This window comes from Leptonychotes weddellii, chromosome 1, assembly GCF_054177405.1.
Source record: "Leptonychotes weddellii isolate Sample4059 chromosome 1, ASM5417740v2, whole genome shotgun sequence".
Taxonomy (NCBI): Eukaryota; Metazoa; Chordata; class Mammalia; order Carnivora; family Phocidae; genus Leptonychotes; species Leptonychotes weddellii.
The window spans coordinates 99,175,348-99,195,646 of record NC_138369.1 but is presented as its reverse complement, the minus strand read 5'-3'; the positions used below and the strand labels follow the sequence as shown (position 1 = coordinate 99,195,646).

At 41.9% G+C, this 20,299-nt stretch overlaps 1 protein-coding gene across 2 annotated transcripts in view; it reads left to right on the top strand.

Annotated features, from left to right (window-relative positions):
- The window catches only part of LOC115943919 (NACHT, LRR and PYD domains-containing protein 1a-like), a 31,503-nt gene extending 11,466 nt beyond the window's left edge, over window positions 1–20,037 (top strand). For both annotated transcript variants that reach the window (XM_031037789.2, XM_031037788.2), the window contains 14 exons: window positions 911–952; window positions 1,275–1,304; window positions 4,622–4,666; window positions 5,016–5,063; window positions 5,231–5,277; window positions 5,379–5,428; window positions 5,703–5,920; window positions 6,031–6,281; window positions 8,102–8,236; window positions 11,188–11,326; window positions 13,549–13,602; window positions 14,086–14,166; window positions 16,739–17,008; window positions 18,568–20,037. In XM_031037789.2, the coding sequence (XP_030893649.1) occupies window positions 911–952; window positions 1,275–1,304; window positions 4,622–4,666; window positions 5,016–5,063; window positions 5,231–5,277; window positions 5,379–5,428; window positions 5,703–5,920; window positions 6,031–6,281; window positions 8,102–8,236; window positions 11,188–11,326; window positions 13,549–13,602; window positions 14,086–14,166; window positions 16,739–17,008; window positions 18,568–18,587 (1,430 nt within the window). In that variant the 3' untranslated portion in view covers window positions 18,588–20,037. The remainder of the gene's footprint in view (window positions 1–910; window positions 953–1,274; window positions 1,305–4,621; window positions 4,667–5,015; window positions 5,064–5,230; window positions 5,278–5,378; window positions 5,429–5,702; window positions 5,921–6,030; window positions 6,282–8,101; window positions 8,237–11,187; window positions 11,327–13,548; window positions 13,603–14,085; window positions 14,167–16,738; window positions 17,009–18,567) is intronic.
- Window positions 20,038–20,299: the final 262 nt, after the last annotated feature.

The window sequence follows — 20,299 nt, the reverse complement described above, 5'->3', positions numbered from 1 at the left end:
GAGGATGAGGAGTGGGAGTGGGGAATGAGCCCGGCTGGCAGGTTGGGCCTGGGGAGCTCTTGGGGTCTGCCAGGAGAGGCCCAGGTGCCCCTGGAGGTGGAGGTCAGGATCCGACTGGGGAGTGGGTGCCGTGTCTTCTGAGGGCTCTCGAGGGGGAAAGGAGGCTGGGAATGAGGAGTGGGGCCTGGGGCGTTAGTAATTGGGGGGGAGGGTGGTGGTGGCAGGAGTTGCAAGGCCGCCCCGGGGGAGAGCACTTAGAGAGGTAGGGGAACCAGGACAGACATCACGGGAGGGCCATGCGGGCAGGAGGGAGTGGTGGGTGTCTACCTGTGGGAGTCGTTTTCTGGGGGTTAGTGGTCCTTTGGGGACATCAGGGAGAGGATTTCCAGCTAGCTGTGGGAACAGAAGCGTGATTGCAGTGGGCTGAGGCACTGAGTCGGGGGTGAGGAAGTGGAGGGAGCATTCTTGGGGACCACTCTTTCCAGAAGTAGTTGGATAATACGGACTACGTTTGTCCTGTGCTTCAGTCAATGGCACACACACTCCAGAATTTCTGCACGGTTGTGTCATTGGCCTTGTGTGTGTGAACTGTCCAGATGTGCAAATGCAGGAGCCAGATAGGAGCAGCGAGGGCAAGTCACGACTGGGAAGGGCTTGCGTGATGACCAGATGAAATCGTTACTGCAGCCAGAGGGTGATCGGAGCTCATACTTAATAACTCAAGTATGTTTTATCCACTTCCGAAGAAAAATAAGCCCCCTCTTATAGGAACCAGACTAGTTTTGGACTCAATGAGAATTTATTAAATTAGGAAGAAATCAGTTGAGTTCGGATCTATTTTATAATAGGTATAATTAAAAAAATATTTTTTATTCACTGTGTACTTCCTGTGGTGTATGTTTTTATTCAGGGGAGGACAGCAGCTCTGAGAGGAGCTCTGAAAGTGAATCTGGTGAGTAATGTATGCCTTTCCTTAATTATGGAATTCTGGTTAAACCTATGAACCTTTACTTTTATCTTAAAGTAATGCACACAGCTCTTATATTGTTTGAGGACCTATTACTAGCGTGGTTTTGTGAAGTCCTGAAGAAATACATACATGGTAAATACTTTCTAGTTGGCAAGCGAAGTGGGAGAACAGGATGAGCTGAAGAAGAAAGGCAGGAAATGGTTGCTATTGGCGAAAGCCAAACATTTTACCTATTCTCCCATCAGCCTGTGTTTCCTCTTGGTTGTCAAAAGAATTTGATTTAGACTTTTTTTTCTTTTTGTAGATAATGAGGAACCAGAACCAGAACAAACAAGTGAGTATATCCTTCCTCCCGATTTTATTTTTTGTTGTTGAAAGGAAGAAAGGGAAGGATAGCCTTTGGGATTTTTACATTACCGATCGCTTGCTCATTATCTTTTTTCTGTGCAAAATTAAGGTTAACATTAGGAAACTTCTCTAAGTGTTTTGAGAATGTGAGCTCCCTACACCGGGCATACAAAGCATATGCTTGTGATCTGCATTGATACCAAGATAGTATGTGTGCCGTTCTGCTCTTAGGTGCCTTAAGGAGGAAAGATTGAGAGGCCGGCCGCAGGCGGCCTGAGCTTCCTTCTGTGGTGCTCGCTGCTTACAGATTAGGGCCGATGCAACTATTTGCTGCTCCAGATGTCCATTTGTGGTTTAGAGTTTCTGGCATGCTGTTCTAGCTATTTGTGAACAACTTGAGTATGAAACCACTTGAAGGGGATAGATTCTAAAAATAAAATATGGTTTTTGTCTAAAGTTTTGTGAGTGACTAAGCTTGTATTTTAAGTGATTTTATTTTACTGTAGGATTTTTTCCCCCAGGTCTTAAGACTCTGATCTGCCCATGAACACTGTAGCAAGGCAGTCAGAGGGCTCCTTTGCAGTACTTGAAAATAAATGAAATCTCTTCATTCAGAAGTCCTGTATATGATCTGATTCTCTCCGCAGTTTCTCTGTGGAGAACCTGTGATGGTAACTGTAAGTTTCCTGAAATCATGTTATACATTGATAAGAAGCTGGAATGATGTGTGTAGCACCCTCATGGAAATGTCCTATTCTGATACCCATAAAGAAAAAATGTGTGCCAATCCTCTCACCCGCAATTCTCTGTACATTATGGATTATTTCATCCTTCAAAATGCAGTCAAAAGTCCAGCCTCATAGGTTGGATTAAGATAGAAATGAAATTAGAGAGCTGGCATAGGGACCAGGTTTCTGATGTTGTCCCTGGTAACAACTGGGTAATGGGCCATAGGGACATGGAGTCCAGGGTCAGGACCCTCAGGGTCCAAAAGCTAGGCCTGGGCCACACCAGGGCAGGCAACCTAGGTGGAAGGCATTCGGAGTCAAGGAGGCTCAAGATAGGCTCAAAATCTGGTGGGTGGGTGGGGTCAGTGTGGTCCGCAGGGCATATGTGGAGCTCGGAGGGGCTGGCCCTTGACTGGGTCAGACATCTTGGTACTCTTTGGCAGTCAAAGTGCCCTGGCATCTTCTGTGGGAGGGCTGAGGATGCTTGTCCTTGGAGCCCCAGGTCGTGGAAGAGGTCCTGCCTTCCCCCAAGATTATTCTCATTGTTAAAAGGTCTTTGATCCTTCCCATTAGGGGAGAGATCAGAGAGGTACCCTCCCATTCACCTCCGTTCTCAGGTCAGGTGGAAAGACCGGGTAGGCCACATTGGAATGTTTGCTCCTCTGTGGGCCAGCCGGCGATGCAGGCCCACCCGTCCTCCTCCTGAGTGGATATGCTTTCTACTCACAGGCATGAATGTGGGGTCACCCACATCCAATGGATTGAAGGGAAGCCATGGTTGATAAATTGGGGAGAATTGCTTCGATTTCTCTGCTTTGGCTGGGAAGACCTGGTCAGAGACTCAGTGTTTGCCAGCTGGATAGGATTCTCTGATCTCTTTCATTTCCTCTGCTCCTAAGGCAGAAAACTCATGGGCTGTGGATCAAATACAATGTAGACAGACAGCCAATCAATAATTTAGAATTTTATGATCCTTTATAGGACAGTAACTGAGGAAATATGATTGGAGGATGGTGTGAGGCAGGAGTTGGGTCAGTATTTCGGATCTATCGTGTTCTGAGTCCAGGACCCTGAATACTTTTAGTCTCTATTTGCCACATTATCTTCATGCTGTTTTTTTAAAGCTGGTTCTTTCTTGCAAGCCCTGGTCCCTGGATACTGACCCTATAGGTCAGGAGATCAGGCAGGAGCGCGCTATCCTGGGGGCGGGGGGTGTCTGTACCTCCTGGGCATTGGTGATGGCATAGGACCTTGTATATGTGTTGAGGAGTGCCTTACCCATGGGGTGACCCTCCCAAAGGTTGTTCAGACCTTTACAATATAAATCCAAGCATTTGACACATTAGGTCTTGCCTTAAGTGACAGGGTTGTTGTCTAGAATTCTTAAATTTTTTTAACGAGTGCCACCTATCACCATAGCAAAATAATAGTTAATAACAGTTATCTAACATTTACTGAGCATTAGAGAATGGTCATTTAATTTTCCTAAATTTTGGGGGGGGTGGTATTATTCTAATCCCCACTGGATAGATGTGGAAAGTGAAGCATGGGGAGACTTAGTAATATCGCCAGAGAGCCCAAGCTCATGCAACTAGTGACCAACGTAGATAATAGAAAAATTCATTGCTGTTCCTGTTCTTTCTTTTTTTTTTCTTTTTTTAAGATTTTATTTATTTGAGAGAAAGAGAGAGAGTGAGCATGAGCAGGGGGAAGGGGTAGAGAGAGAGGGAGAAGCAGGCTCCCCGCTGAGCAGGGAGCCCGATGTAGGGCTCTATCCTAGGACCCTGGGATCATGACCTGAGCTGAAGGCAGACACTTAACTGACTGAGCCACCCAGGCGCCCCTGCTGTTCCCTTTCTTAATACATTTTTGTATTACAGAATTCTAATCATTCAGAAAATAGTGACTGAGCACTTACCAGGCCCTTGTGGTACAGTACTCATGAAGCTTACATTCTAGTAGGGAGAGAAACAGGAAGCAGAAAACACTAAACTACAGTGTGCCAGGTGGGGGAGATGCCCCAGAGGAAAATGAAGGGGGCAGAGTGAGTATGTCAGGCAGGCCCTGTTTCAGGGAGGGGGAGTGTGCATGTGTGTCAGGAAAGCCTCTCAGATAAGGGGACGTTTGAGCAGAGACCACAAAGATGTGAGGAGGCAAACAACATGAATATTTGTGAGAGGAGACAGTCCGTGCAAAGGCCCTGAGTCAGGAGTGAGTTTTGAGGTGGAGAAATGGTGGGTAGTGACTGGAGGGCAGCAGGTGCGGGGAGGCAGGCAGGAGATGAGGTAATGGGTAGCTAGATCGTATAGGGCCTTGAGCCATATGGAAGGAATCTGCATGCTAAATCAGAGACTCTTACAGTCGTTCCAGTTTAAATATGCTTAAAATCAGATGTCAATTCTTTTCTTCCAGGCTAATCTCTAGCCCTAATAGCTGGAGGGCTGATGCCAGCCAGGCATTATCTTGGGCCATGAAGGAATCTTCAGTGGGGGCTGCAGCTCTCCAGTGGAGACACTGGCCCCGGTGAGGAATAACTAATGAAGAGATTGCTCATATGCCCCTCTTGTCTTCACAGATGGGGAGCCAGGAGGGTCTTGCGCGGAGGAAGCTTCTGCTCAGAGTAAGAACCGGGCGATGCGGTTTCCTCTGCTTCTCTCCCATGCTTGGATGAGAGGGTCAGGTGTAAAGGATGATGACAAAGCCTTTGCTGCCGCATAGAAAGATCACATAAAGATTTATGTGCCAAAATAGGGTGTACTGAAACTCGAGTCACATTCAAGCTCATTTTTGCACCTTAGACCTACAGTGGGATTGACAGACATAATGTGTCATTGGATCGACTTGTGGAGGTGTTTAAATACATGTTTAAAGTTCTGTTGGTTGGGAAGCTGAAGGTGGGTGCTTGAGTAGTACACCATTTACCCTGTGACTGACTTGTGCCGATGTATGTGTGATGATCTCGTTCACAGGGGAAGACTGGGAGGATAAAGAATTGCCCAAAGATCATTCACATTCAGGTATAAACTGACGTTTTCCAAAATATTCTTTTAAATATTGTTACTGCTGAAAGGGCATGTACCTCTGAATTTTGTCATCTGGTCATATCACATATATTTATTTAAAAATTTGTATTTGAAAATGCCAATCACATTCATGTAAGTAAAACTTTTTCTCTATCGTTTAGAACTGAAAAAGATCCAACCTTACTGTGAACACTGTAATGCTGAAAATGTAAGTATCTTTTCATTAAAGAATATGATTCTCTAATTTGCTTTAAGAAAATAACATTTACTTGTGTATTACTTGCTAATATGTCTGTACTTTTTCTCCAGAAACACAATGAACAAGTGACCCCCAGGCTCCTTTCCGGGGAACAGTTTTTGTAAGTAGTTGTGAATAGAGAAAATTTAACATCGTCAGTAATTTAACTTCGTACATAAAAATGACCCCAGGTAGGGGAAACACAAAACAACGTAATTAATTTCACATACTTTATGTAATTACTTGGACTGTTTTCTTTGGTAGTGATGCTTCTTCAAAATGCTATAGAATTTCATTAGTGCTTTTGAATGAAATTAAAAACATAAATAATTTTAAGAAGTCCTCTCCTGACCAAACATAAGGACTAAAAAGGTGTTCTTATCTGTCCAATGCAGACTGAAGTTGGACACAGAGGGAACTTACCAGTGCACGGAAACTGGTCTGATATTTGAGGTTAACAGAAAAGTTGACATCAAGTATTGCGTTTTGTCCTGGAGCAAATATGCAGACCTGGTTGTTAAACCCTGGGTTGTCGGTGGACCCTTGTTTGATGTTAAATGTGACCCAACCTGTCTTACCTCCATTCAGTTTCCACATTCCCTCTGCTTGGGTCGTAAGTACTTGTTTCCTAAAAGTAATTCGTGTGCACGTGTGTGTATATGTGAGAGTATGTGTGCAACCCGTGTCTGCCTGGAGCGCTAATTTACCTTCATATTTTAACAGACCATGATGCCAATATGACATTCAAAGTCTTACATGTTAAAAGTTCTGGGGCCTCGTTAGAATCTACCGTGGATCATTCTACAACCCATGTCAAATGGCGTGTGAACTCTCTTTCTCCTGTGGGACCTGTTATTCAAAGTGAAGAGACCGTATACCACCATGGGGCTGTGATTCTCTACAAAGCCATTGACCATAACCCATCCTTGTCTTTTCGAGTGTACATAGCAACCAATAACGAGTCTTTCATCAAGGTAAAGTTAATGAAAATGAATAATAAGTGTTTGACTACTTTGTGTTCAAACATGATGCCATGTGTCTTTGGGTCCCGTTCCTGTTGATTGAAGTGTCCCCCCACTGTGGGTCTCATTTGGCACTCATCTAGAGAGGTTATAGGGTCAGTGCCTAGGTGCATGCCAAGTTCTCTGATTCCTGGAGGGCGGTCATTCTGATCTAAGGAGAAGGGGGCAGGGGTCTGGGACTTCAAAGGGAAGAAATGCAATTCACAGGAAAATGAAAAAGAGTAAATGTCTGGTAAACAAGCATCTGCTGGGCCACTCAGAAGCCATGGGACGTAGAGGACTTTGATCCCACAGGCCTTGCTACGTTCCTCCCCTCCCTGTCTCTCTTACCTAGTTCATATGCTAGTGTAGTTATCTGTGGTGACAGTTCTCTTCCTGGAGCAGGTCCTCTATGCAGATTCTTTTAGGCAGCTGTCAGGCAAGAGGTGGGGGAGAGCTTTCCCTGAATCTGCTGGGTTCGGATTGCCTTTTTTAAAAAAATTGTTTGAATTAATTAATTTTTAAAAAAATTCCAGTATAGTTAACATACAGGATTATGTTAGTTTAGGTGTACAATATAGTGATTCATCACTTCTATACATTACTCAGAGCTCTTCATGATAAGTGTACTCTTAATCCCCTTCACATATTTCACCCAACCCCCACCCTTGATTGCTTTTTAACTAAAAACGATCTTCATGCCACAGTGGCCCATCTTGGCGTAGCCAGACCTTGGCCCCCTCCAATATCAAGCTACCTATTTCCAGTGTTTTTAGGTTACAGTGTTTGGATGGCTTTAAACATAAGTTGTATTGATTATAATTGGCAATATATATTAAAATTTAAGAACTCTATTGAGTAATAGGTTTTTAGTTTCTTCCTAAGAAGGTAAAATATGCTTCCTATAATCCTGTTAAAGTTCATACTTTAAATTGGGAAACTACTTTTCAAAATGGTGTAAAAAGTAGAGTAAAGTAAAGTAGAATTAGCATGGATTTGGAATAAGTACCATTATTCAATGAACTTTATGTTTCTTAAAAGTAAATTCAGTCAATTAAAAGGGTGTTATCTCTACTTCCTGGGAAGCGGGGGTGAGGAGCTGATTATATTGCTGGAACCATAGGAGCATGGCATGGTTAGGGCAGGATGTGCTTCCTATTGATGCTGTACTTTTACACCTTCTGGGGTTGATTTTTTTTTCCTCTGTAGGAAGATTTCCTTGCACTTTGCATTCAGGAAACCCAGATTTCATGTTCAGCTATATAGCTGCTTTACAAGTGAGCCTGGGCCAAAGTCTCCATTCGCCTCCTCGGGGCATTCGAACTGCGCATATAAAATCAGCGACCCCTCTGGGACAGTGGGGAAACTAGGGGGTAGAAACACATAAAGTGCTGGGTAGAAGCAAGCTCTGGGTAAAGCAGAACTGTATACAATAAAATCGTTGCTTTGTATTCACACGATGGGCAGATAATCGACACAAATGTGTAATGCTAGTGCTCATGCAATTTTCTCAAATCCTTCAGAAGCAAACTTTCGGTCCCATACAGGGCACGTGTGTTGCTTCTGGCTGGTGTGCTTGGGCAGAAAGATGTTTGGAGACCTGGAAGCCTGCAGCATGGGTCCAAGGTGCCTAATTAGCCTCTCTTTTAGAGCGCTATGAAGGTTTTGCCATCGCTGTCATTCTGTAGGGGGACACGAAGATAATGCAGGGCGGCACGTACACTGCTGGGCACTTATGGTTCTTCCAGTTGTTGCTGATACGTTTCACAGCCAAAACCTATTTCTACCTGTAGGATATTTCCAAGTCGGTAAAGCACTCCTCTAAGAAATTCATGAAAATTGACAAGCCTCCTGTTTGCCAGAAGTTATTGCAGAACGGGAAGAAATACAGACTGATCAGTGAACCAGAAGCTGAAATCACCCCAGAGGTATATATTTTAAAAAACCACTTGGAGTAGCAGCAGGGATGTATATTTTGTGGATAAGTTATTTTGAAAGTTTTAGAAGAATGCATTTTGTTCTCATTTTTAATTTATTTATAGGAAAGCAATTGTTTTGCTAAACTTGTAGCTTATTCCAAAGATGCTGTTGAATTTCAGAATTAATCTGCCACCGTCGCAAAAATAGACAATTTAATCTTTTTCCCTTTAAAAAGATTTTAAATTTTCCTGAGTTTTTTAAATTAAATTCTTCAAACAATGTTAGTTTCAAAGGAATAAAAACCTTAAGTTTAATTTTAAGTCACAGAACACTGAAGGTTAATGGGAAAGAGTTGCTAACAAGGATACTGGCTTTTTCTTACTGGGAGGCATTTGAAAAATAGTTATGGGAACCAGGGGCGCCTGGGTGGCTCAGTCGGTTAAGCGACTGCCTTCGGCTCAGGTCATGATCCTGGAGTCCCAGGATCGAGTCCCACATCGGGCTCCCCGCTCAGTAGGGAGTCTGCTTCTCCCTCTGACCCTCCTCCCTCTCATGCTCTCTGTCTCTCATTCTCTCTCTCACAAATAAATAAAATCTAAAAAAAAAAAAAAAAAAGAAAAATAGTTATGGGAACCAGTTGTCACTAGATTTCAACTATTCAGTGTACACATCATGACATTTGTAAGTGATTTCGGTTTCCTGTAAAGTGACGAAGTTATTTTTAAAACTTATTTTCATTGCGTGCTCTGAATGCGTGTTGTAGCTTATCTAACTAGACATCTGTGTGGAAATTCTTTTTGTACACCTCTTTTTGTTTGTTTTATAGTTTGTGAAAAATTGAAAACATGTTTGGATTCCATTACGTTAAAATAGGAAACATGAGAGAGCTGATGGCAGTGGCCCATGTTGCATTATTATATTATCAGAGGCCTCGGGCCCTGTAGAAGCAGTCAGGTTGGTCAGACAGCCTTCTATACCTTCCTTTCCAGTTGCAAAGGGTTTCTTCCCACCTGGTGTGTTTTTTTGTTCTTTTTTTTTTTTTGAGCTTCACAACAGTGAAGCTGAAGGGACTAATGTGCAAAGCGGGCGAGCGAACTGCCCAGGTCCCATGCCCAGGTGGCAGACGAGCCTGGCCCTGAGCCCACTCTGCCTGTGGCCCTAATGCTGCAGTCTTCCCACTGGGATCTGAGAGGTTGATTCCTAGCCCTTGCAAGCTGACCAAGCCCTGGCAGATGCTACCTCAAGATGATCACGAGAAGCCAGCTGCAGTCTTGTCTGGGACGTGAAATGAAATTCGAAGGGTTTGCTTAGAACAGTGTGATTCTTGGCCTTTGCTGCCAAATGGAATTCCCAGGGGAGCTTTTAAAAAAGTCTGTGGCCTGGGTCCTACCCCAGCGATACTGACTTAATTGGTCTGGGAGTGGCCTCGGCATTGAGCTTGTTAAAGCTTCCAGGGTGACTGTAATGTGCTGCCAAGATTAAGAGCCACTAGGAGAGGGAATAACACACATTGAATGGGTAAATCTGTCTAGGAAGGGACTCAGATGGTCCCTAGAGGTCTCACTTACACAAGATGATGACGGTGGGGGGGCTTTAAATAGTCTAGTTCTGTCACCCGTTGTGTGCTCTCTCTTAACCAAATTTCTGGATTAATGGGGATAATCTTCCAGGGTTGCCCTAATGATCATATAAGGTAATGGTTTTGGGGTACTCTGAGAGTTGTGAAACTGTTAAATCTAAGGTGTTCTTACAGATTTTAGACCATTAATGATTTGTTTAACTGACATTTATCAAAAGTACCAATTACAAGTCAGTCTGGGAGAAGAGCTAAAATGAGTAAGTCGTGATCTTTTCCCTCAAAAGATGCCAGTATAGAGAGAGACATACTATAGTCATGTAAAGAAATAATTTTAGCGTGTAATGTGGTATTACCATAGCGATGGGTGCAGTGGGTTTCCAGGAAGGAAGTGTTCCTATGTGGTGACATTTGTTCTGGGTTTGAAGGGAGAGGGATTCACCGGGAGAGACAGCCCTCCTGGAAGAGGGAACCGTAAGTGCCTAAGTGAGGTGATGGGGATGTGCAGCCAGGCCCAAGGCACCAGAGAAATGGGAATGAGAAATGGGAATGCAGAGGGCTTTGGGAGAGAGAGATCTTGGCTTTGTAGGCCTTGGTGACCCACGGTGAGGATAATGGTAGGGGTTTATAATGGAAAGGGAGAGGGACAGGGTAAGACTGTTGGTTTTTAAGGGTGATGCCCAGTGCAGTTCAATGATTTTTTTTTTTTTTTTAAGTAGATTTCTCCCTGCAGGCTTGCTAGCCAGTCTGGAGAGGAGCAGAGGAAGTCCAAGGCATGGGGCAGTCTCTATAGTGGATAAATGTAGAGGTTAAATGTGGTGGTTGAGTCAGAACGTGTGGATGCGAATTCAGTTCTCCCACTTCCTAGTGTGGATTTGGGCAAGTTAGTTAGTTTCTCTGAGATCCTTTATCCATAAAATAGCAATGAAAGGGTTTGCTGGGGCAAAGTGGTATTCGATGAGGGAATTTGATGTGGATGAAACACACAGTGTAGTTCTGTAAATGTCTTGAATCAATTCCAGGTTGTGGAATGATTGAAGTGAAAGATGGTGAGGAAGCTTAAAAGCACTTATGAAAGGGTGATTAGTTTGGGAACATGAAACACTGAAACCAAGAAAGGGCTGAAAAGTTACACCTTAAAAAAATAGGGCCAAAGTACTGGAAGCCTCAATGAGGGAGAAAAGCAGGTCTGAGTAAAGAGGGACTAGGAGAAGCAAGAGAATCAGAGGGTCTGTGATTAAGGAGTGAGATTTCCAGCATCAGAATTTCAGTGAGCATTCAGGTCAGCACTGACCCTTCTATTATTCCTTATTTGACATTTCATGTTGTCAACTAATGCAGGTTTTATTTATAAAAAAAAATCACTTTTTTTTTTTTTTAAAGGAAATTGAATTTGTTGATGGTTCACTTTTAAAATTGAAAAGTTACATTGAAGTGTATTTGGAGCAACCAGTGGAGTTTAAATTACTTTTGGTCGAAATGGATTCTGAGGAAATAGTATGGAAAGCAAAACTGAGAGAATGTAAGTGTTTCGTATCTTGAATGAAAACTCAGGTTTGGGGGGGCAAACAAGTAGAGTGATTGTTCCATTACCATAACATCTAAAAATCTGATTTAAGAGACACAAAGACCCCGGCAAGGCTCTGGTTCTCAGGCACCCACAGCCAGACCCCTTGGTCAGTGGGGATTTCAGTAAGGTGTGGAAGCTTCAGGCAGCGGGTGGGCTTAGCCCATAGAGGGTTTGGTTCCCTCCCCGCCCCTTACATTCTGAGGTTTGGATCTCAGATGTTTTAATGTGAATTAGGGACATCCTGACAAAGTCTGTCCCATGACCTGGATGTACATCTGCGTTTTGGCTGATTTCCTGTCTCATTTGCCTCACCCTGCCTATCTGATCTGCAGCTGGTAGCCCTGCTCTGTGTGATTACAGCTCTGCTGTGGGAATGCATTCCCCTTGTTTAAGATTTCCGCGCTGGGAAGTCCCTTGGCAGTCACCTTTTCAGCATCCTCCCCTGCGCTGGGAGGAGTTGGAGAGGGCTGCAGCTGATGTGGACTTCCTCTGGAAGAGGGGAGATGCAGGGGGACACCCCGTAGCTGCCCTTGGCCGCCTCCTCAGGCAGATCTGACCTTGACTTTCAATTCTCTTTGAAGGAAGTTATTAAAACAACAGACATATATCTAGTGGGCACATTTTGGAGCCAAAAGGGAGGCAGAAGAGTGGTTGGGAGTGAGGTCCTATGAGTTCTAGTTCCAGCCCTAGAATTGAGCAGCTCTGTGAGTGAGTGTGGGCAAGACCCTGAACCTGCTTGTGGCTGTTGTATCCTCCTCTGCGCATGGCACTGGGGTCCCTCCTGCCAATGCCACATGTTTGTAGTAGAAATTATTTTTGCATCATTTGCATTGAATTATAATACCTTAACTCTTTCCCGGTATCATATGTAATCCAGTATCATTCCAAAAAACAGCACAAGCAGTGAGTGCCATTAGCGGGATATCAAAGGAATTTTAACCCCCTCTTCTATTAATTTTATTCTCTAGAATTTTTATTTTGCTGTACAAATGTAATAATAAGGGTCTGTTAAGTATTCTGTAAGTCTCTTTATCATCTGAACAACATTAGAGTCCATTTTCAGCTAGTTTCTTTTGTACCCATTGGGTCACGTGTAGACAAATGAATTAGGTCCCTGCTAATGATGACGTGGGATGCATGCTGTGTGCTGGTCATACATTTATGTCTTTCTGCCATGCAGATTGCTGCCTGTTATAGTCTGCATAGTCTGCCTTTCCTGTCGTGTCTTTATACTCTAGCAGTGAAACCCGATCGAAGCAGTTTGGAATTCTCAGTCCTTGTTTAAGCACGAGCCTTTTCGGTAGATGGGAGTGATTCTTATTCCCAGTATTATACTCTTAAGTTAGCTAGATGTTACTTTTTGGCCACAGCTAATGCCACTGTAATAGAGGTACTCAACATGTACAATCTTAATAACACATTTTCTGGGCTAAGAATAAGTCTCTTGGTCATTTTAAAGACCACTTTATAAGACCTTTTATGCTTGGTTTTTAAAAACATATTTAATAAAACTCTGCATTGTAAGGTGTTTCTGGTCTCCAGTGTTTTGGCGGGGAGGGGCTAAACTAATGGTTAATTGAGATTGCTCATCACTATTAAGGCATTTTCACCCTAGGCACCTACAGAAGGCCTGGATGAGGCACAGACACCTTACAGAGCAGGGACTGCATCTCAAACAGCGGACATGATGTAGAATCACAATGATGGGTTCAGAAAGAACTCCCCATTTACAATGTTCCAAAGTACAGAATGATAATATATGAGATTGTTTTAGGTGGAGTACATATAAATAACATTTAAAATAAACATTTTTTTATCTTTATGACTTCCTTATCCATATAGCAAGTGATACCAGTGTTCTGTTTACAGTAGTTAGAGATGTAAAGAAATACTGAATAAGTAGCATTCACCTGGCATATGGGTTTGGCAAGAATTGGGATAGTTGTATGCAGATGACTTGAGTTTGGGAAGCATTTGTCTTGTAGGACCTGTTGGAAGGGGTGCTCAGTATTTATCTCAAAGATATGTGCATTGGCCTACATACCAAGTTAAAACCCCAAACTCATATTTGAACTTGAGAGAGACTGCCAAGACTGTAGAGCTTCATACACTTTCATAAATTGCATTAAATCAAATTTTGTCTGTTCCAATTGCTGCCTATTATCCTTTAACAGGTGACTGGGTTCAGCATGATCAGAATCAGAACATTTCGAAAAGAAGCACAAATTGTAAGTGCTAGTTAACTGGACGTTGAACGAGTTTTAACCTATTCTTTTGTTCCTTCTATCCACTAGAATTTTTATTTTGCTGGGCAAATGTGGTATCACTAAAGATCTGCTAAGTATTCTGTTATTCTCTTAATCATCTGAACAATCTTTGAATAAATTTTCAATTTGTTTCTACCTGAATGATGATTTCCTTAAAAATCCAGGTTAAAGGTAGGTAGAGGGGCGCCTGGGTGGCTAAGTCGGTTAAGCATCTGCCTTCGGCTCAGGTCATGATCCCAGGGTCCTGGGATTGAGCCCTGCATCGGGCTCCCTGCTCGGTGGGAAGCCTGCTTCTCCCCCTGCCACTCCCCCTGCTTGTGTTCCCTCTCTCACTGTGTCTCTCTTTGTCAAATAAATAAATAAAATCTTTAAAAAAAAAAAAGGTAGGTAGAAAATAAGAAATACAAGGGAAAGCCAATTTGTTGATTTTTTTTTTTTTTTAAGGTAACAGGCGGCGAAAAATGACTAGTAGCTTACCTGATGAGGACGTCTATGACAAGAGAATGAAGCAGGTTGACACTTCAGGTGTGTAAAAAGATCATCAGCGGCTATAAATTATTTTACCTGGTTTCCCGCACTGATAGTCATCCAAGCCCGGCTGTTGGGTCAGTCTTCTGGAGCCGCATCCCAGTTGTGCCTGTCCTCCCAGATACCTTCTCCCTGTGTCCCAGCTCTTCAGGCCCAGAGAATGGGTGCTTGGTCGGCCCCACCCTTTTTCCAGTTTGAGTCCTCCAGTGGAACCCCTTCACTCAGTCTAAATAGAATGGGGCACCAGGGGGAGCTCCCTTATAGTCTGTAAGCGTAGGGGCTATGAACTGTCCATCTTTATGTTTCCTGTAGCAATGAGCATGGAGCCTTTTATATAGAAGACAATGAATGTCGATTGAATGAAATTGTGAATGTCCCTGTGTGCATTCATTGGCTTCATGGTTACTAGCTACATCTGGGGTAAAGAGCCTCCAGCTCAATTTTTGGAGGCAAGTCTCAATTTCTTCCAGTTAAATGGCAGAGACCAAGGCTTGATAGTTGTGAAAATACGAGATTTAAATGTTTAACAACAGTACTCCAAGGAACCAGAAGATGGAGAATGTAGCTCAAAATTCAAGTCCAGCCAGAATTTACAAACTTAAGTTTAAAAACAGACTCAAATTATATGAGACTCAAGTTCTCAAGGCTTCAGGAACCTCATATAACTCCATAAATTAACTGCTTCATCAAAATACCTATTCTTTTACTATTTTTGTAAGGTATGAATCTCTGAAAGCAGATAAACTCTCTGTAAAGTGAAGCAAGTTAACTCTCTACTTTCTAGAACAGATTGTGAGGGTAGCATGTGGATGATTTTTATTGTGTATCACTATAGAAATGTTTATTGTTATTTTTAAGTAAACATCAAAATAAGTGAGGCTCTAGAATTATTTTAAAAACCTAACTATATTGGAATACGTTTTTTTCCCCTAGTTTTATTGAGATGTAATTGACAAATAAAATTGTGTATACTTAAAGCGTACAATGTGATGATTTGGTACACATATACATTGTAAAATATTTACCAATCAAGTTAATTAGTACATCCATCACCTCACTTTTTTGTTTTGTTTTGTTTTTGGTGGCGACAATATGTAACATCTACTCTCAGCAAATTTCAGGTATATAATACAGTATTAACTCTAGTCACCATGCTGTCCATTAGATCCTCAGACCGTATTCATCTTATAACTGGGACAGAGTTATAAGTTTCTTGTTACATGCAGTTAACTTCTGGCTATTTAAAATTAGCTCCAATAGCAAGTAGGTAGAAATAGAATTAAAATTATTAAATGCTCCCTAGAATGATTAAGGATTTCCAGCCTTTTTGGAGTTGACAATGTGGTATCTAAATAATTTAATAAGGATTTACTTTGTTTTAGGTACTTCCACAACGTTCTTTGAGATACTAAGTCACCACCATCCTGGTGGTTTTAGATTTACTCTCTGAGTGTGATTAATACTTTTTAAATATGGTCAGCACTCAGGCTCAATAGAATCAGCTGGAGATCTTGTTAAAGTTTAGGTTCAGAATCAGAAACAGATCTGGGGTTGGTCCTGAGAACTTGCATTTTTCCTAGGTTGCCCGTGCAGCTTCCAATGCAGCGGCCGTTGGGAGAGCTAGGAGCAATGCACCACGTCTCAAGAAGCCACTAGAGGGCGCAGGCCATTGCTTAGACCCATTCTTCAATCTAGAAGGTTAGGGATCTGTGAGGTGGGGAAGGGTCCCAGCACAAAGGTTACATTCCTATTAGTAAATTGTCAGCTGTAGGTGAGCAGAGGTATTGTGGTCCTGGAGGAAGGGCAGAAAATACTCTACCTCGCACTCCCTTCTAATTTCACCTCTAGTATTTGTAATGCCTTTATGATCCTTTGCTGAATCTAGGCGACCAGTGAGCTTTGCTACACTATTGCACAACCAACTAAAAAACATGAAAAGAGAAAAATCTAGCTTAGTGATAGGGCTCATATTTTTCATGGGGCCGATGGTTTAACAGTAGCAAACACATGTCCCTCCAAGATTATGATGCTGTTTTTTAGAGTTCAACAGATATTACAGATACATCTCATGACTTTTCTGTGGATTGTGCTTCTCCCTGAATGCCAGGAGATGGCATAATGGAAATTGCGATTCAGATCTCTTGCTGCCCGCTTTAGTGGCCCTTAAGGTGTAGCATCTATGTGTGGCACTAACATTCAGACAAAGACACAGAGCTAGGCAACGATGTAACTGTATGTTTTTCTTTTTGAGCTATATAAATTATTTTTGGAGTCTGATTTTTTTTTTATTCCCACCCAATTTGTGCTGCTTTGTGAAACAGTCTCATTCCCTGAGTTACTGAATTACCATTGTGAACATTATACTCCAGTTTAATGTTATTATATGAAATCGTTCCCTTCAGTCCTTATAATAGTGTGGAAAGCAGGGAGACTTAAATATATTTTAAAGGCAGCTAATGTTACAAATCATGGTGTCCTTTCTTACATAAGGAGAATACATTTTCATTATAAATTGCTATAAATGATTGACATGTTGAAAGGAATGGTGGACTTCCTTGTTTGCTTTTAGATGGAGCAAAGACCAGAACGCTGTTAACAGACGCACAGTTGATTACCCTCGCCGCGAAGCTGGGGAAGGAGTGGATAAAAATTGCCATTGCCAACCTGGAGTTGGAGATTGGCGATATTGATGATATCCGGGAGAAGAAAGAAGACATTACGATGTGTAACTTTAGGATGCTGAAGAAGTGGCAAGAAAAGGAGCAGGGTAATGCCACAGCCGAGAATTTATATAAGTGCCTGAAAAACGTTTCTGTTGAAGTCCAAGATGTGATGAAAGGTGAGCAGAAAATTATCTTAGTCGTTTACTTAGAATCAAGCTGTGTCTTTGCAAATAGCAACTTTCTACCATAGAATGTGTTGCTTTATTTGTGAGCTTGGGTTCAGAGAATTATGTAAAGGTCGAGTAAGCGTGTGGACTGCCATAAGTAGAGATCTAAGTAAAGCTGATTTGTGTGTGGGCTCAGAGGAACGGTTCAAATCCCATCTCAGGTGCTGGCTGGCTTGTGACTAAGCAAATTCTCAACCTAACTGAAACCTCTGTGTTCCCATCTGGCAAATGGATGCAAAAACCCCTATGTCCTGGGTTTATTGTGAGAATGAAAAAAAGATAATGCATGGAAAGCTCCAGGCAGGTAGTAAGGCTCGCTAAGGGGTGGATAAGGATGTTACATTATGGTACTTGAGACATTCAGCCTCTAGGCCTTGTGGCGCTGAAGCAGTGCTGGGGAAGGCCACTGGGTGGCGCCAGTGAACCTCCAGTAGCAGAGAAGAGGAAAAGCCGAGAGCCCAGAGCAGGGTTAAAGTTTCTAGGCTTAATACAGAAAACTACACAGTTCCTTCCTTTGTCTTTAATTACTTCTTTGTGTGTGTGTGGCTTGATTTGGCACATGGGTCAAACCACTTCAAACCTTTATTACCTATTGTTACTGTAGTTGATAAATGCAGTGTTACTTCTCCAAAGCCTCAGGAAGTCAGAGAGAGGGCTTTATTGGAATTCTGTTTGGGCTTTTTATTCCAAAAAGGATGCAAAAATGTGTAAATGCCCCACAAGTTTATATGAACAGTAAAATCATTCTGTGATCTGTCCCGATTCTTTGAAATACTGTGGGCATATTTCCCCAGTAGATTTTGGATGCAGAAGCCTCAAGCTTATTCAAATAGAATATTGAGTTTTGGTGCCGATTTTTTTATTCATATTCCTGGATATGTTGAAATTTTGTAAATTACTGAGGCCCACGTGTGGAAATCTGCTTATTTGCATATAGGCGCTTCTGCCTGTTGCCAACAATGGCCTCTGTGTTGTCATAACCAAATAATCACAGCCTCTTCCTTCAGAGTAATAAGCTTTGAAAAATCTCTCTCACAGAAAAATCTTTATAATGGGTTGTTATTTTGTTTTTTGTCTCTGCTCCTGATCTCACTAGACACTTGACTTGTTGATACATTAGAACCATAAAGGGGTTTGTGAGATTTTTTTTAGCACTGAAAGAGATCATAAAAGCTAGCTTATTAGCCCAATTCCCTCATTAAATAGGCAAACAAAACTCTTCTGAGTTAAAAACAAACAAGCAAAAAAAAAATCAAAATTTACCAATATTTTGTGCCTTTGTGTGGCCAGAATATCCAGTTAATTGGTGGAATTTTGTATTTTTATCAGGATGTTTTATTATCTTGTAACTGTAGTCTTTAAATTGCAGTGGCTTATCTTCAGCTCAGGAAAACCCAGCCATTGCAGAAGATCCTTTTTGAAATGGCCAAGTGATTTTCCCTAAAAGCATGCTCCCTTTTCTCCCCAACAGTGAATCCCTGAATTTGTTTGATTCTTTCTTTTGTTAGGTTTCTTACAGGAAAGGTGAAGTTTGGAAGTTGAACTGAAAAAGGAAGCCTCAGGAACTTTTATCTGCAAAAGACCACTTCAACTGGTAATTGGGTATGGACTTGATGAGACCTTGAACTTCACAGTCTGGAGGCAGCTCCTTTCACACAGGCAGCCACTCTGCAGCTTGCATTATTCAGGGGCACAGAAAATGTAAAATATTTAGAAAACTTAAAGGAAGAAAAAAACCTTTACAACATTGAGATTTTTTTTTTTTTTGCATCTCCTGCTCACACCATCCTGCCCTGCTTCCCCATCCAACATCTATCCTTACAAAGGTGCTTAAAATGACTCCACTCAGTCAGGTGAGAAATGTGGTAATTTTCCTTTTGGAGTCTGTGAACTATGAAATTCATATCAAGTATTTGAAAACTTTTTAGCAAGTAAGTGGTAGTGTGCTTAGACTTGCACCAATTTAGTTGAGCTTTTTTTCATCGTGACATTAATAATGACGAGAGATTCCTGTTCTTTTAGCCCCCACTCAGACAGACACACATGCCCCCAGGTACAATATATCTCCTTAGGTGGGATGCTTTCCCTAGCTCACTTTACTAACCTGTCTGGCTGGTGGTCTGTTAAACCGGTAAACCAATCATGTTACCTGGTCCTAGAGTGATGAGAGGAAGGTAATCCTGTCCCCATCACATGTTGGGGTGCATGCTCAGAGGCAGTCTTATCTCATGTGGTGAGGATAGATGGATGGTCAGAGAGTCCCTAGAAATTTCATCAACATTCCAAAATCACAACGCTAAACACTACATTTCTTGACTTTCACCCTGGGATCATTTACTTTCTGGGGGGAAAAATGCCACTCAGAAATAGCTGTAGCAGGACCAAGGGAAAACTGTCATGTCTTCTTGAAGAAGATTTGCCCCAGGGAATAATGAGCCACATTGGCTCTTGTTAATTGGTGAAATGGTTTTTTGGGGTATGTATAGATATTGTCACTCTCCCAGAATCATGCATGTGGTGATTAACATTTTGGATATGTTTTGTTAACTTATTTGGAGAAACTATAAATTACCATTAGTCTACTGTAAGAATTAGCTGGAGAATAAAATAAATCTCAATGAATTAATCAGAGAAATACACTTTAATATTGTTTTGCCTGTGAAGAACAGATTCACTTTATAGGGGAGAACATATTTTTAATTGTCAGGGATCCTGTGGAATTCAAGTCAGTGTCACTTTATGAGTTTTTTTTTTAAATTGTACTATATTTTAGGAAACACAGGAGTTTTAACATTCAGGAGTGTAAAATACTTTATTAAAGGACTTGAATTTTTAAATGTTTATTATTTTTTATAAGTTGTTTTCCGAAGAAAAGCGTAATTCAGAGGTGCTTTGTATGTAAGCGGTTTCCTAACAATTTTCAACCTTTTTCATACTATGGATGAAGGGAAGAAAAATAAATCTGCATTTGTATAGTACTCATGTGTCCTCTTTGTATTATTATTTACTTACAAAGTATTTTTTAAAGCATCATATTTCTCAATTGCTGTTATCCTGGCTGTTTGGGCATTAGTTGGTTTTGTAGCCAGCTCTCCAGTTCTTGAACTGGGACTGAGCATAAACCACGGTAAGTTGGTTCACCCAGGAGTTTGTAGAAATTCAGGAGAATTTGCCCATCCCCTTGTCCCCTTAACTGTCCTCACTCCAGGAATGACTGAGTGTGTGACGACACCCCTCCCC